Source organism: Agelaius tricolor, unplaced genomic scaffold (assembly GCF_023055355.1).
Source record: "Agelaius tricolor isolate 1412-34295 unplaced genomic scaffold, bAgeTri1.0.p SCAF_9, whole genome shotgun sequence".
NCBI classification, from domain to species: domain Eukaryota; kingdom Metazoa; phylum Chordata; class Aves; order Passeriformes; family Icteridae; genus Agelaius; species Agelaius tricolor.
This window is the reverse complement of record NW_027269269.1, coordinates 15,382,754-15,399,506: the sequence shown is the minus strand read 5'-3', so window position 1 is coordinate 15,399,506 and position 16,753 is coordinate 15,382,754. Positions and strand designations below refer to the sequence as shown.

The window sequence follows — 16,753 nt, the reverse complement described above, 5'->3', positions numbered from 1 at the left end:
AATTTATGTGTTATTTTCTCTCTGACATTTCTTTTCCTTGCTCTTTTGATTTCAGCCACTCAGGCTTCTAAGTCTTCCTCAAGTGTCTGTCACAAGCTATATCCAACATAAAAGTGAAATTAATTTCAGGAAAATTCATTCACTGCAATGTGTTGTGTTTGCACCTTAGGCAATCATTTCTTCTAGACCAAAGGGACAAAGGGCAAAAAGTAGTCAGCTGCCATTTCAGCTGAAATGTTCATTTCAGCTGGCTTCTTGTTTTTCTGTGGAGAAGTGAAAAATATTTGTAAAACAACTTAAGTGAAATTCCTGTCATATATTCCCAGTGTTTATGTGTTATTAGGATTGTCCTTATTAATTCACACAAGCATAGAACTATTGTCTCTCAGAGGAGGAGAATAAGCATGTGATTTCCTTATTCTTTCATACATTCTCTCCTTTTATCTATAGAGAGATTATTGGGATTTTTTAGTGATGTTTAAATCTTCTGTACTATTAACATGATTTCACAGACCACTGCAATGTTTTCCTATATTGCTTAAGAAAGTCTTGTGTCCTGTCATAGTCTTTGAGCTCCAGTCTGAACAAAATTATTTTTCTTTTTCCTTGGGACCTTCTCATGCTGACCAGGTGACATAATCCATATCCATCTCCCCAGCTCAGGAACTCAGGAATTCAGGAGTATTCCTTTAAGCTTTTCTTCAGATCATCCTGTGCTTTTGTGGGACTCTCTCTCTATCAAGGACTTCAGTTAGGAAAGGGAAAAGCACACAGATAAAAACAAAGCTCTCTCTTAAAGCGAAGGTTACTTGGCTTCAGAGTTGTCTTCTTCAGACACAGAATCAAGGCTGATGTTTCCTTTATGCCATGATACAGGCACTGTTCTTAAATTTAGGAATTCTGCTCACACTTCATAAAACTCAGTTTTGTGCTTAGTTATTGAGTAATTGTACTGCTGGCACATCTGTGCTCAATGCAATGCAGCATCAAGTGTCATAACACCAGGACTCAGGAAAGGTAGGTAACAGCACCTCTTTTTCCACAGCAATACCTTAATTTGTGCTCCTTACAGGAAGCTGGTATTCTCCACAGGTGTTGCAAAGTCCTAGTTGACATCATCTTCCTCTTTATGTATTTTCACTGTTGCAGATTAAAATATGGTAGATTTTTATGGCACTGAAAGTTCTGCTTCTCTCCTTTTGTTCTTTTAGAATGCACTCAATTACTGCTCTATAAGGTCGTATATTCCTAGACTGAATTTCAGTGAGTGTTTCCCAGAGGTTTCAGCGCACAACTTTCATGAAAGCTTTTGAACCTTTGGCTCATTTTTTTGAAATCTTCTACCAGCCATTATAACATCCCAGGGAGATGGGATAACTGAGGACTCCTGTATTAAATTATGGAGCTTATCATGTTGTATTTGCCCCATGCTCATAATTTCTGTGTACAGTCATCAGTTCTACAGCATCATGCAGTCTTCTGGATCAGAAGCTGTAGTATCTCCTGGGATTTATATAAATGCTATCACAAATTAGTTTTTCTAATAGTAATAATCTAAATGTTGTTTACATACTGGTAAGGACTAAATTTTGTCATGCAACTAAGGAAGAAATTTTTTGATACCAGTGGTGAGACACTGGCACAGATTACCCAGAGAGGTGGTGGGAGCTCCATCCCTAGAAACGTTCGAGGTCAGGATGGACAGGACTCTGAGCCACACGGTCTAGTTGAAGATGTCCCTGTTCATTGCAGAGGTGCTTTAAAGTTCCCTTCCAACCAAAACTATTCTATGACTCTGTGATTCCATGGTAAATAATACTTGTGTTCTCAAAACAGCATAATCTCTAAAATTTGATCAAAGACAGCAAGTTAAGATGGGCCAGTTTCTAAATGTTATTGAGCCAAATAAATATGTTCATAGCAGACTTAATAGCTGTTACTTATTAAGTTCTATGGAATCAAATTTATGTTTGTAATCCTTAAAAAGTTGTTTAAATTTTAAAAACTTTACTTTTTAATATATCCTTAGCCATCCTGCAATAGTACTTGGTAAACATAAACACAAATATTTGCTCTAGCTGAGGATTTGGGTGTAGTGTTTCGGCATATTTGCTTCATATGGCATGATTCTCATTCCTCTCCCTGCCCTTTATTTCCTTTCTTTTTCTTTTCCTCAATAATCAGAATTGGATTTCTGTCCTGCTGAGGTTGTTGCATATCAAAATTTTCCTGTTCTTCACTAAAATATTATCAAGTGGAAACCTGTAGAAGTTAGAGGAAAGGCAGATAAATACATAAGATAAACAAACACATAAATGCAAACATAATATGTAAATAAAAGAAATCTCACATACTTCAATACAGCCAGACAGTAATGCTCCCACTGGAAAGCAGGATTCAAGTTACTGGATCAGTTAATAAATCTGTATGTGAATTCTGTCTCTTCTTTAGGATGCTGCTGACAAATTATGTATCACAAAAAGAAATCCAGAGAGTTGTGAAAGTGCCCCTGAGTTTTAGGGATGGATTTCATACTTCATTCTACTCTGTTCCTCTTCTATTTCTTGTGCAGCCAAAAATGGTTGAGAAAAAGAAACCATATGGAAAGCTGTGTGGATGTTGGACAGCCAGAGTTGAGGAAGCTGTGACTGATAGCAACTCCATTGCTGCTGTGTGCAAGATACAGGACATTTCCAGGAAATAGTCAGAGGGATTGCATGAACAGAAAACAATAGATGGGGGTTTTGCTCTAAAAGTTCTGCAGCCAGCAGCTTTTGTTAGACATGCTCTATGTATCTCTGGGTTTCCTGATGCTACTGACTGGGCCTGCAGAGGTTGACTGAAGGAGCAGCTTCTTTGTTTGCAGTATTCTTCAGTGACCTTGAAGCATCACTGAAGATTTATCTTTTGAACTACACATATGAAATGATATTGCTTGATGAAGAGATAACCAGAAATGTAAACTCAGTAGAGCAGGAAACATCCAAAAATAGCGGTCAGAGAATACACATGGATAAGCACAGTCAAACTATGGGGTGAGTGGTACTGGTGTGTGTCCTCTTTGCTGGTCATAGGAAGTTTTCTCTCAGCCTTTTTGATTTTGTACTCTGCTTCTGCACCTGGGCATCCATCTGACCTTTACATCCATTGGATATTTAGAACCCCCCTTCTGTGTCCCTGTGTAATGTCAAGCTGCTCATAGCTGCTGTTGTCTCGGTTCCCTGCGCAGGTGAACGGCATTGATCTCCGCGGTGCTACCCACGAGCAGGCTGCGGCTGCGCTCAAAGGAGCGGGGCAGACGGTAACCATCATAGCACAATACCAGCCAGAGGGTAAGTGAAACAGCTGCCTGCAAGGCACATGGCAAAAGAGGAGAGCTCTGGAGCCACTCATTTAACAGGGTGAGGCTGCTGTAGGTAGCAAGTTTCCCGGCTATCATTAGCAGTCATCTGGAATGAAGGTCAAGGTGGCAATTCTGTCCCAAGGAAATGGCTGTATTTTTGTCACAGAGCACTCTTTAAGTGTGCATATAATAACAACACAGTAATCAACACTTAGTTATTCATTTTATCCTCATTAGTGATCATTTTATGTTCTTTTCTAATCTCTTCCTGGAAATAGGTAGTGCAAAAGATAGGTTAAGAGAGACCAGAAATGCCAAGAAGAGCTGACATTGCTTCAAACAGTCAGATTAGAATTAGACAAGGATAAATGCTTCCTGCAGGATGTGTAGAGCTCCTGTTATTACTTTTGGATGACAGCATCCTTGTACCTTCAGGGCAATTAGGCCTGGATAACAACTACTTATTAGAGAAAATGACAGCTTTCTAAATAAAAGCATCAGCAGGAAATTCAGCAAAATACAAGACATTTAAGGTGGGATGCATCTCATTCAAATTTTGCTGTCATATATGTAGCTTTCTAGAAGTTAAGCTAGTTTCAGTGGGCAGAAGTAGGCACTGATTGATTTGGGGTCCAGAATAAAAGGACAAGATCCTTGATCGGTCCATGATCAGTGCCCCAGATGACTATCTGAAGTTCTCAAGGAATTTGTGAGAGGAATATTACCTTCTGATTGGAACTCAAGGTGGTTTTTCTCTTCGGTAGTTATTACATTAAAGTCTTTGCCAGATTAATTCAGCAAGTACAAGTGTCTGTGAAGATTTGCTGGCACCGTGTTATCATTTTTCAGGAAGCAGTTCTAGCTGAATTCACAAGATGATTCTGCCTGATTGTGTCCAGCCTAGGAGATATGCAAGTCTCATAGGTGAAACAACTGCTCTAATAACATGCTCAGTCAGTCAGGTTTTTTTAGGGAAGTGAATTAGTACTTCCAGAATTTATCCAATATGATACTTTCCTTAATTTCTTTGGATCCTGATGATAGCAATCAAGTAGAAAAAGAGTTTCTATTTTAGTCAAATGTACAGTTGTGCTTCAGATCTGGAATCAAGCATCCATTTATTACTTTATCTGTGCTTGAGTCACCAAACAGAATAGGTTGGGCCAAGAGGGCCAACTTAGAAATGGGCAGATGAGGGCAAATGAAATTGAAAGTGTCTATCTTCAGTTAAATAAATGGAACATATTAATATAAAAATGCATGAGTAATAATCAGCATTATTTCAAAGAAGTATTGAAAAGCAATTCCATTACAGATAGAGCTCTGCACTGGGCTCTGAATGAAACCATATTCCTATTAGTTCCAGCAGTCTTGTTTGCTGTCTGGTGATTTTGCACTGCAGTTATCACCATGGTGTCTGGGTACTTGTAGCAATCAGTGGCGTGTCACAGTTGTTCCGTGCCATTGTTAATACACAAAAAATTACATTGCTTGACAGCTTTTTCCTATTAGGATTGAACTTCTAGTTGACATATTTGTACCCTACATTTTCGCAGCTCAGTCCTGTATCAAATTTAGTTTTGGTGAACATACAATTCAAGTGATACTGATGAAATCCATCAGGTATTATTCTGGATATTTATTCCATGTATTCTATTTATTCTGTGTCATTGCTCCATTCACCAAAGCCCCTGTTGAGGGCAGACTAGTCCCAACTGCATCACTTCTTGTCAGTGAAGCAAAGCCAATTTTCTGTTTCTGCCAAATAGCTAAAAACACATCACTGAGAGTAAAGCTTGTGAGGAACAGGGCCCAAAAGTTCGTTGTTTTATAGTAAATGATTAAATCTTTAAAGGTAGTTTAAAGAGGGTTGTTGTCTATAGTTGTCCAGCATGTGTTATGTTACAGCTGAAATATCTAATTTTAATCTGAGATACTGGTTGATGCAAACTGCATAAGTCAAATGTAAAATGAAACATTTGTTTCCTGAGAATTCCCTCACAACAAAGAAAGATGAAAAAACTTCTAAAGAGTTACATAATCTTCACAAAAGGTTATATAAAGATTTATAGGCTACACAGAAAGACAAACACACTCTATATGAGACTAAATACTTATTTTTTTGAGAAATAAGAAATCAGATACAAATCTATTTGAAATTTATACCTGATTTCTTATTTACTATATCTTGTCTTGTTGCATATATTGGAATATAGTCATAAAATAATCTTAAAACTGTACAGCTGTCCTTCCCTCAGGGGCTTCTCACTTTTAAATCCTTCCAGATCTAGTAAAGTACATAAGCTAAGTTGGCTGGTAGCTTCTTCCATTTTCACACTAGAAGTTCTGAGTTGTTACTACAACTTCAGGTTTTTCTGGGGAGATCTAAGAATAGTCACTACAAAAGTTAATCAGTACTTTTTTTAAATGTCTTCGATTATTAGGCCATTAGATGTTGTTGCAAAAAAAAAAGCAACATTCAACAAACTCTTTAGCTATTGATATTTCAGGTATTGAGTGATGATGATGTAAGTACCAGTCAATACTGTAAGCAAGCTGATGATTAGCAATTAAAATTGTGAATAGAAAAAGCTTCTTTTATGCAGTGAAGGAAAGCTTCCGGTATGATTACTGGTATTTTCTCAAAAACTAAATAATATGCTATGCTGTGGGAAGAAAATAAGGTAAATATTACAGAAACAGTTTTCAAAGTTTAAATGTCCCTTTCCTTGTTTCAAACAGAATCCCATTCAAAGCCTCATATGAACTTCCTTCACATTTATGTGTAGAGACTTGACAAAAAATCTCATAAGAGTGGTAACTCCTACAAAAAAAATAAAACAAACCCTAGTGCTTGCCATCAATTTGAATAGCTTTTCCCATCAATTTTGTGGTGCTTTTTTTTGTTATCCTGTTTGGAATGCACAAATGCAGAGATGAGCTCAGACAAAACAGAATAGCATCACAACATTTTTTTGAATGCTGTCAGATCTGTGGTTGGTGATGGTGCTCAGCTGAACCACACTGCTCATCCCTCAGATGGAAGTGGTCTGGGTGAGAATGCTGTAAAAGAGCACAGATATTGTGAATAAAGGGAGAATAGAAGAAACAAACAGTGATTTCAGGCAAAGTTGTTGAATGGAAATAAAAGGAATAGTATTAATGGAGAACCAATTCCTCAGTTTTGCTCTTCAGTCTCTTTTTTCCTCATTTACACTCACCACCTTTATTTCCCTCTTCTCTCTGAGAAATAGAAGAGGCAAAGCATTATGAAAATACAAACAGAAATCTAAATTCTGTGAGCAAAATTAGGGATAGATTATTAAGAGCAAGAGGAAATCAAATTCTGAAGTTGAAAAAATCAGGGATCGGCAGTTGAACTACATATTTAGGAACAGCAGCTATAACTCTGGGCTTTTTTAGTGACTCCTTTTATTAAAAAAAACTGAAAATAACCTGTGTACTGTATGTTATGTACACATGTATTGTGTAAATGGGGGAGAATGAATGTTGAGCATCATGATCTCTTAATAATCATTGTGGATGTAGTTTATATGGAGGTTTCATAACTAGTCCCCACAGGCTTCAAAAAGGTAACCTTTCATATTCTTGTGAAACTCACATCTTCTGCCTGTGGTTAATATGAGATTAAAGATAATTTAGGGACCAAAAGCTACCTAGAACAAACTTAGAAGACAAACCAATCACTTCTATTTAGCTTTGTACTCCAATTCCTTAATAATCAGAAGCATTTTGACTTTCCTTAACAGCTCAACAACTCTCAGATGTCTTTTAAAATAGTGCACAGATACAAAGTAAATGCAAAATAAAAACCTGAGCCTGGAAAATAATCTTAGGATGGATCAGTGTGTCCCTACTAAACAATTAAGTGTAAATTAAAATGGAATATATACCACACAGGGAAACACATTTTACACTTCCAGGTTTTTCTTCAGGACATATTTTGCTGTTTAACAGCAAAAGTTGCAAGTACAGTGCAGTATGGAAGGAATTAAGAAAAAGAAAACAACATTTTTTCAGTTAAGCTACAATATATTTTTAAAGAAAAGGGAACTTTGGTTGAAATATTAACAATTTGTCCTGAAAGACACAGCTTGGGAATGGGGACAAACAGAGTTCTAGTCTCCTAATAAAGCTGCTAAAATGCTTTATTGCACATTTTAGTCTCAAAAGCTCATGTTCCTTTCCCCCACAGCAGTGTGGAAAGGTGAAGTGTAGCCTTAAGATTTTTGAAAAATATTCTGTGTCAGTGGTCTGCAAGCTGAGCTGTGCTGCATTGCAGTACCTCTGCAGCTATTGCCTCACAACAGTCCCTGGAAAAGTGTTAAACCAATTGGAAGTTTCATGTGCTTTCACTCTTTCAAGAGAGCTGATTAACCAGCTCCCTTAAGAGCTCATTGATTACAGTTTGATTAGAGCAGCTGGCACTGCAGAGGTTAAAAAGTTATTACAGAGAAAGAATTTGTGCTTTATCTCTTTGTCAGTGAGCTGCTGCTCGGTGCCTGTTGTGAGGTGAGGAGCTGAGCTTTAGCTACAGAAAGAGTGTGAGGGGGAGAGACACTGTGAGAGGCAGTGTCTGTCTCTGCAGGCAATAGCCGAAGGAATTTTTGAAGAACTGCACCTAAGCAACTCCTGGAAGCTCTGATAACTAAATTTACGTTTTTATTCTTTTGCTCCTAATTCTGAGAGGCTCCATAGTACATTGGAATAGACCTAACTTTTCTGAGCAGCCCCAGATTTTATGAAAAAGTACCCTTTGTCTTACACATTTGCCTGAGCTGCAGATGCTGAGATTCACTTTTTTGAAAATACTAGGTGAAAAATCCAAGAGTAACTTCTGAAGGTCTCTGAGGTGATGGATATTTTTTAGCACTTACCCCTTTTTTATTCCTTGTTGCTGCCTCAGAGTACTAACACTTACCTCCTCTTTTGGTACAGCAGTCACATAGATTCCTGATGCAGACATTTAACCTTTCCAGCTGCTGTGGGAATTAGGTAGATAAAAAATACGGAAGAAAAAGAAAATAATTGTACTTATTCATCTTTGCCTCGGTTACTTCTGTACTTTGAAATGTGACTAGCCATATTATAACTCCCTTTCCCCAGCTGTTAAGAAGGAATATAGCTTAATTACTTGGATAAAGTTGCATTACAGCAGTTGGCTTTCATCTGGAAGCCACTATATCCAATTGCCAAAGAATGCAAGATATTAGAGTTACATTTCATGCATGTACATTAAAGAGCAGAACATAATCTTGGAATGGCCAAGCTGGATCTGACCAAGCACATTTGCTGAGGATCCAGTTTCCAACAGTGGCCAGCAGCTTAGAGAGAGGAGAAAGACCAGGACAAGCACGCAGTGATACTTGCCCTGAGTACTGTCCTACTCACCAGGGGGGTGAAAAATCCTCTCCTTGTCCTCAGGCAGAAAACACCACCACTATAAAAAATGAATAAAAGCAAAAAAAAAGTTTAGAGGTATGTTTCATAGATTGTCCTGCTGAAGTTCAGTGAGTGAATTTTGTTGAGAAGCTTGGTCCATTTTTTAGTTAGGAAAATTGAAAAAGAATGAGTAATACAAATGACAAAACTCAACATTATGATAGTATATTTTTCCCCTTGTATTTGAGCCTTTTTTTTTACTTGACATCACAAGAGACGAAGCATTCTTCCAGAACTAGAGAAATTTTTATTTCAAATCTCCATTCCTTGATAATAGTTGATAGTGCACCAGAGTTCTCCTATGTAAGAGACTTTCAAATAGCAATATTAAAGGCTGTTTTTTCCCCCTCTTTTTTACAGTGGCATCTCCAACTCTATTGTTTTCTTACTTACCCACAGAGATTTTTTACTGTGTTGAAGAACAGTAAATGGTTTTCTCTAGCTGATGAAATGGCAGGCCCATGCCTTCCTTACTTGTCCATGAAGTGCCCATTGAAAAGAGGTTAGCCAGACCGTAGAATAATTTCAATTTTAAGGGACCTTTAAAGGCCAACTAGCTCCAAACCTCCACCCATGATCTTATATCTTCAACTGCATCAGTTGCTCAGAGCCCCATCCAATCTGGCCTTGCATGTTGCCAGAGATGGCATGACAGATGATGCTGTCAAAACTGTTTCTCCCTTCTTGTAGTTCTAACATGTTTTGCTTCAACAAAAGTTCCAGAGTTCACTTAGCAAGAAATTGCCTCTTTGTTGCAGAGATTTCTGTGTTAGTGGAGATGTTTAACAGGGTTGTGTGGCTGCAATACACAACTACTTCTAGCACACCAAATGGTATTTGTTGTGTTCAAAACTAATCCTTGAGTGCTCCAGGCTATTTCAGCAGTTAATGTACAGGGTTAAATGTTGAGATTGGTATTTTCTGCCTTTCTTTTGATGTAATAAATACAATTTTGTTACCCTTTAGAAAATGCACAAGTGCCAATATAGTACCCACTTGTCTGGCCATGCAAGAAATTTGCCTTAGGTTTAGCTTTAGTGCCTCTATTTCCTGCATATTATTTAGAATATGCTGCTTTTATTTTTACAATGTTGAAGAAAAGCCTTTAAGTTTATAATTTCATTACAAGTTTCACAATATCTTTACTTCAAGTAAAAAACCCCTAAAGCATATCTAAAATGGAAAGGATGGTTAAAAAAATCTCCCTGATAAACTTGCAAATTATTTTCTTATCTCACAGCATTTCCTTTCTGTTTGCCTGAGCTATTCTCACCACAGCTTCCACTTTACTGCAAATTAACTCTAGTCCCTGAGTGAGTCTGTCTGTGTTCATGGACATTGCCCCAGCACTGACAGATATTTCTGGGGCTCATCAAATGCCACAGCTGAAGCACCAGGGATTACAAATGTTCTTGTAAAGGCAAGCCTTAATACGCTTCCCATAAGACACAAAAGATTACATTTTAATTCCTTTGTTAAATTTGAGGATCACTTTCCTAGTAGAGTTACATAGTGAAACCTGTACAACATAAATATTTTATTTATAAAAGAAGAAATTTTTTTGTCTTTTCTAAAATAGTCAGCACTCACTATGCATCTATGCATGAAACAAGTTATGGATATATTTTCTTAATGTTTTTCTGCAGATTCACTTGTGTTTAATGTAGTCATCCTTGTCTGCTAGAGTGTATTTGCTGTTTCCTTACAGACTCCTGAGCTTTCTCAATTCCCATTTTCATGAATGTTTCATTTTAAGTATTTAGTTTTTCATTCAACCCTATTTAACTCTTGTTTCTATCAGCTGGCTTTAAATTTCCTTGAAATAGTACATTCTTCATTGAAGAATGTACAGTTGTCAATATTGTGCAGGGAAAGTATGGTTTCCTTTTAAAACCCATCTTTCGTTCTTTTCATCTTAAATGTGAAAACATGAAGTTATGTGGTTGGGAGTTTTTTTCCTGTAGTCCTTTAAGCTTCATTAGAAGTGCAGATCTTGCTTAGTTTTTTGTTGTTCATACACAGCCTTCTGTGCTTAGTCATATTTATGTACACATGGAAAAAGTGTATCTGTTAATTCCTGCTGGAGATTATTAATTGCTTTCCTTTGACAATTTATTAATTGAAATTCAGTATTTTCTACTTTTTACTGTTTTCTTGAGGTTAGTTAATAAGTTTGGTTGGGAATACAAATAAAGAGTTGGTTTTGGCGTTTTTTTGCAACAGGACTCATGTTTGCAGCTGCTCATTTAACTAGTAAATACAGCGTACAGATGGTTCCAAATTTTCTTCCCTGTCTTAGAGTTCACTGAAACTCTGTTTTTGCCCTTACCTGACAGCTTTTTCATAAAACAAGGTCTTCTTTCAATGGCAAAGACACGTATGGATATTTCCAGGCCTTTCTGAGTGAGCAGCGGGGGGCCCAAGGATAATTCCCTAAAGAACCAGAATGAGGCTGACATTATTTCTGAACCCATTCCAATGTTTCTTTTTTAATCTCTTTCTTCTTTCAATTTTTTATTGTGATTTTCATCTGGAAAAATGCATTTCATGCTGAAGATGTTTTGTGTTTACTTTCAATTTTTACTTTTTGGGTGATAAGTCATGTCAACATTTTTTCTATTTAAATTCTTTCACAACAGCATCCTTTCATATATCATATGACCCTGAGAAGGTCCTATTTATTGTTACTTGTTTTGAAATGTGTTTTTCTCTTTTCCTCCTCATTGATGTTTGCACTTTGCAAAGACATGGTTTGTTTCTTTGTTGTTCTGCTTCTTAGTTACTTTCAGTGACAGATGTTCTTTCCTTCTTTTCTTACAGTTAATATAAGCTTGTCCTATCCTATTGCCACTACCTTTCCTAGTCTTCCTGGTAACTGACAAACTTCAGCTTTAGAGATTGTTATATAACTCATAGCTGGCCCTCGGTGATTGGGCTTTTAAAGATGCTGAAGGCTCTTCAGGAAAGTATTCTTATATCCAAACAGTTTAACACATTTTAGTATATTAGAATTCAAAAACTCACTAGAAACCTGTTTTTCTTCTGCCTTCGGGTGAATTGCTTCATGTAGAGACATGACTGAAAATACAAAGTACTTCATTAACTGGCTGACATTCCACAATGTAGTCAATATTAGCAATGGTCATGTGCTTAAAATAATAATATATAGCTTCTGTGGTGTTCAGCTTGTCCCTAGAAAATATGAATACTAAAATTTAACCTTTCCTTGCAGTAATTTATGTAAAAATACTGAGCAAGTAAAATGTTTCCGTTTGAAATTAAAAGTATATTCTCCTGGTGTTTCCTGCAGACCTTCTCTTGAATCTGTTGAAAAGAAAAAAAATTAGTAGTTTTTCTTTTGAATCTATCCTGCCAGTTCACGGTGCATTTGTGTCAGCATTTAGTTAGACAAATTGGAGAGAGAGTTTCTGGTGTTACTTTTTTTGCTTGCAAACTCCGGCAAGGGAGAAAGTGGTGAGGCACTGGCACAGGTTGCCCAGAGACTTTATGGATGTCCCATTCCTGGAAGTGTTCAAGGCCAGTTTAGATGAGATTTGGAGCATCCTGGTCTCTTGGAAATGTGTCCCTGCCCATGGCAGGGGGCTTGGAACTGGATGATCTTTAAGGTCCCTTCCAACCAAAACCATTCTGTGATTCTGTGACTGATTCTATGATACACAGGGAAGAAGTTTTCCCAAAGGATGCAGAGATTGTCACCTGCTTCTGAAGATCTCATGATGAGGAAAGATAGCAAGTCTGATATAAAATGACAAGCATTATGCTGGCATTGATAAATATCACAGGAGACAACAGCATATCAGGGATTTTCTTGGCCCAGTGGCTGTGGCTGCTGTCAGCACAAAATTCTCAGTGAGTGTTAGGGACAGTCTTTCATGATTTTTATTTTTAAAGTTTATAGTTCTTGACACGTACAGGGATTTGCTTTTAATTATAATACAGAGCTAGGCAAAAGCAAAAACAAAAAAGCAAACAAAAAAAGAGTAATGTTTTCTTAAAAAGAGGCCATTGGCTGAGCTGCTTGCCTGAGGTCTCTCCGTGAAGATGTAATTCTCTCTGAGGTCGTTCAGCCTTTGTCGATGAGGTGAGTCTGGTCTCATATTCCCAGTAGAGGGAATGTCAATGACTAACTTAGGCTGGATGGACAAAGCTAAGGCAAGATGAATAGGCCTCTTCTGGTATCCCTGCAAAGCAGCTACTGGAAAGTGCTATGCAGACATCAAACTGCTTTCCCCAGCTCAACAGGTGAACCGCTAATGAAGCCAGAAAAAATCTCATGGAGTTCTCTGCCTTTGGTTTATTGCTAGCCAAGAGTTTCTCTCAGGAATAATTCTTCAGGTGAGTTAGTGAAGTCATTATTTTGTTGGAGGGAGAGAAAAATGGCAAAAATCACAGACAAAGTTGTCATTCCAGTAGAAAAATAAAAAATTTAAGAGTTTCAAGGCAAGATAGGAAATTACAAGACAATAAAAGCTAGATAATTGGTTGGTTAATTTGAATTTATTCCCTATGGGTGAGAATGACAGCAGAGTGTGAGAAATGAAACGAAGTGTTTATGTTTAAATAGAGAGGGACAATGAGGTAGAGGGAAGATCTATTCCGATCTTCTACTCCTATTTGCTGCACTTGCATGCCCAGCATTTTTAAGGATTTCACTTACAGCAGTGAATAGTTACCATGCTCCATGTGCCTTCCTAGCTCTGATCTCTGCCTCCTGAGAGTGGTAATATGTGGGATCTTTAGTGAAAGTAAAAATACTGATTTGAGGTGCATTTGATGTTTAGGTGACCATGGCATTATTAAGAACAGAAATTTTGTCGAGTAGACTTCTATGCACACTGACACACAGACATAAACACTCATGCAGCCTTTGGAATCTGGGATCCACAGGGCCAGATTTTAAGAGCTATCTTAAAGGGTAAAGGGTATATCTGCAAGAGATCTCATCACAGCTATCATATTCTGCACATTCTCAGACGGTCGATGCTTGTGAAGGGTAAGTAATAAGGTAAACAGCTTCAGATCATACTCTAAGCTGTGCCTGAGATAAAACTATTTTTCATCAAGTCAACTCAGTGCCTCTGAAAATCTTTGCTACCGAGCTACTTCCACAATTAATTCCCCCTTTTTCCATGATCTTGATCTACGTCACTCTTTCTTACATATCTTGCCTTTTCATGACCGTGAAGATGGCAGCTGACAAGAGAAATAAGAATGAGATTTAGACTTCATTGTCAATCTCAGTACTTCATTACAGACTCATTGAAAATACTTAATTAACTGCAGAGACACTGAAATAATGCCATATGTCATGTCAGCTTCAAAAAAACCTCTCTTTTCAATATTAATTTTGATTATGAAAACTTTTGCTCAATAGAAAAATGCCCTGAAGATACATATTATCTTTGATTTTACCCTCTTTCACCTGTATGGGTTACTGTATAATGGCTGAATTAGAAATTTAAGTGAATGCTGAAGTAAATGGAATTTTTTTAATTAGGTTTTAACTACAGCTGAGTGTGAAGAAGTGTTTAAAGATACAACTTCATTTATCTACAGTTAAAATGTCCATAACCTAAGACTCCATCTTCTTTTAGCAGCTCTAGTATCTTGAACAGGAAGTAACTTTATCCCCTGGTTTCAGGGTGGAAGATGGTTTCAACAATATTATAGTTAATGTTTTCAAAGCCATGCATTCAAATTATGCTCTGAAATAGAAATATCCTGATATTTTGTGACTGATTGCTTCTCATAAAATTCAGTTAAACTATATTTTGTAGCTTAAACATGGATGTAGAAGTCTGGGATAAGTCACCTTTAAGTAAAGTTTGTTTTCAGACATCTTGAAGGACTTTCTTGTGACATTCTAATTTCCTTTGCAGTTTTCAAGAGAAATACGTGAGACTAACCCAAGCAGTAATTACTTTCAGCACTTATAATAATTATTTTTAGCACTTCATTTAATAAGCACATTTGCTTTAAATTGGTCTACCGCTAAGAATTATGCAGAAAATTCAGGTTTTGGTAACTTTGAACAAAACTTCTGAATACTGACTTTACTTGTTGCTTCAGTGCTGTTTGGTGCCTAAACACACCAAGAAATGTGTAACACGCATGTTATGAGTCAGGTTACTTTAGTTTCAGTTGAATGCATACGCCTCCTAGACAAGAATTTTTCATTTTCTTGGAGAGACTCAGATTAGTAGGGATTTTGCTGGCTTACAGATACAGACATTTGGCAACAGGGAATGAGTGTGAAATGGGGATAGGGGAGAGAGATGGAAAACCCTCATACTTCTGTGTTCTGTCATTTCATTTGTGAAGTGGGTGCTAGAAGTTTTTTCCTCTAGGGAACTTCGGTGGCGATTTTAAGAGGGTTTTTTATGTGTGTGTGTGTCCATAGTGTTCAGTATTTCTCTTTTAAACCTTCCATTGTTTTACACATGTGTAGGTGTGTATTTGTGCAAAATTCTGTGTGGTGATCCTCACCTCCTTAACCCTTTGAGCAGCCTCTGATGTAAGTTATCAAAGCAATGCCTGGATCAGAATGATTTCCCTACATGTCTTGGAGGGTAATGCACAGCCAGTCCAGCTTGTGTCCCAAGAGTAATGTACCTGCATTATTTTTCTTCTCTGTAATTATATACCCTGCGTCTCTGAAAAATAATCTGAAATTTGCATCTATCTTAGAAATTCATTTTCTTTATAAAAGAAGACTACTCAATGTAAGGTAAGTATCTTCTTTATGATGGGTTTCTAGTTGCTTATTAAACTGAAAAAAGGTTTAGATTAGATGATAGGGGAAAAATCTGTATTCACTGGGTGTCGAGGCACTGGCACAGGTTCCCCAGATTAGGTGCTTCATCCCTGGAAGTGTTCAAGGCCAGGTTGGATGGGGCTTTGAGCAGCCTGTTCTAATGAAATGTGTCCCTGCCCATGGCATTAGGGTTGGAACCAGAAGATCTTTAAGGTCCCTTCCAACCCAAGACATTCTATGATTCTAATCTTTCCCAGTATTGAGTACCAGGAAATAGTTCATGTTATCATTCTTGATTGGATTCAAAAATTCAAAAGCGAGGTGTACTGAACAGGCCCACAGGGACAGCAGAGGTTCTGACAGGCTGTGGGTACTAACTCTGTCCTTGAATTTGCACAGTTCTCTTATTGTTATTTAGTTCAGCCACCTTTAAGGATCAGACAGGTAAGACAGTAATAATGTTTTGAAAGTAAAGAGAGAGCAATGTAAGTGATAAATCTTAGTTATTGGACAGAAACTGTAAGTTTCAGTGTTAGGAGTCAACCTGCATTGGAACAAAGAATTCTTAAATTAATGTCATTACTCAAAAGCTTTATAAATTCAGGATTGTCATAAAATAACCCAAGAAGAGGAGAAATATCTGCAGCATGATGGAAATAACTGCTGCAAAGGAAAATTCTGATTATTTTGAGTACAGTAACTGCCATATTGTCTTGTCTGTCTGTTCCCCACGAATATTTTATTTCAGATAAAATTGCATCTGTTATGTCTGACAAGTGACCATATAAGGTGAGTTTAATGTACTGGGAATGAAACATCATTGGTTCTAGAATAAAGGAACTCATTTCAGCATGTGAGTAAGGGCAGGCCTGGCTGGATCTGGGCCTTCACCTCCAAGATATTTTGAAGAAAATGGTTATCTGTTTTCTGCTTCAATCCTTTCATAATGGAAACTCAGGGAGGTGTACTAAATGGACTTTTTCACAAAGCCATCTGGTTCCCACAGAAATTTTCATCTGCCAAATGAAACACCTTGCTTCAAAACCATGGGAATTCAGAAAAAGTCCAAATTATTTCAACTTGAAAGTGCTTTTGTGTTATGTGTTACAAAGTTGGGATATCTAACATCAACACTTTCTGCTTCTTGAATTGGGGTCACTTTCCTTAGCATA

General features: G+C 37.3%; 1 protein-coding gene across 29 annotated transcripts in view; it reads left to right on the top strand.

The window, feature by feature from the left end:
- DLG2 (discs large MAGUK scaffold protein 2) overlaps window positions 1–16,753 on the top strand; it is a 982,781-nt gene that overhangs the window by 784,520 nt on the left and 181,508 nt on the right. For all 29 annotated transcript variants that reach the window (XM_071432840.1, XM_071432845.1, XM_071432843.1 and 26 more), the window contains one exon: window positions 3,230–3,332. In XM_071432840.1, coding sequence (XP_071288941.1) covers window positions 3,230–3,332 — 103 coding nt within the window. The remainder of the gene's footprint in view (window positions 1–3,229; window positions 3,333–16,753) is intronic.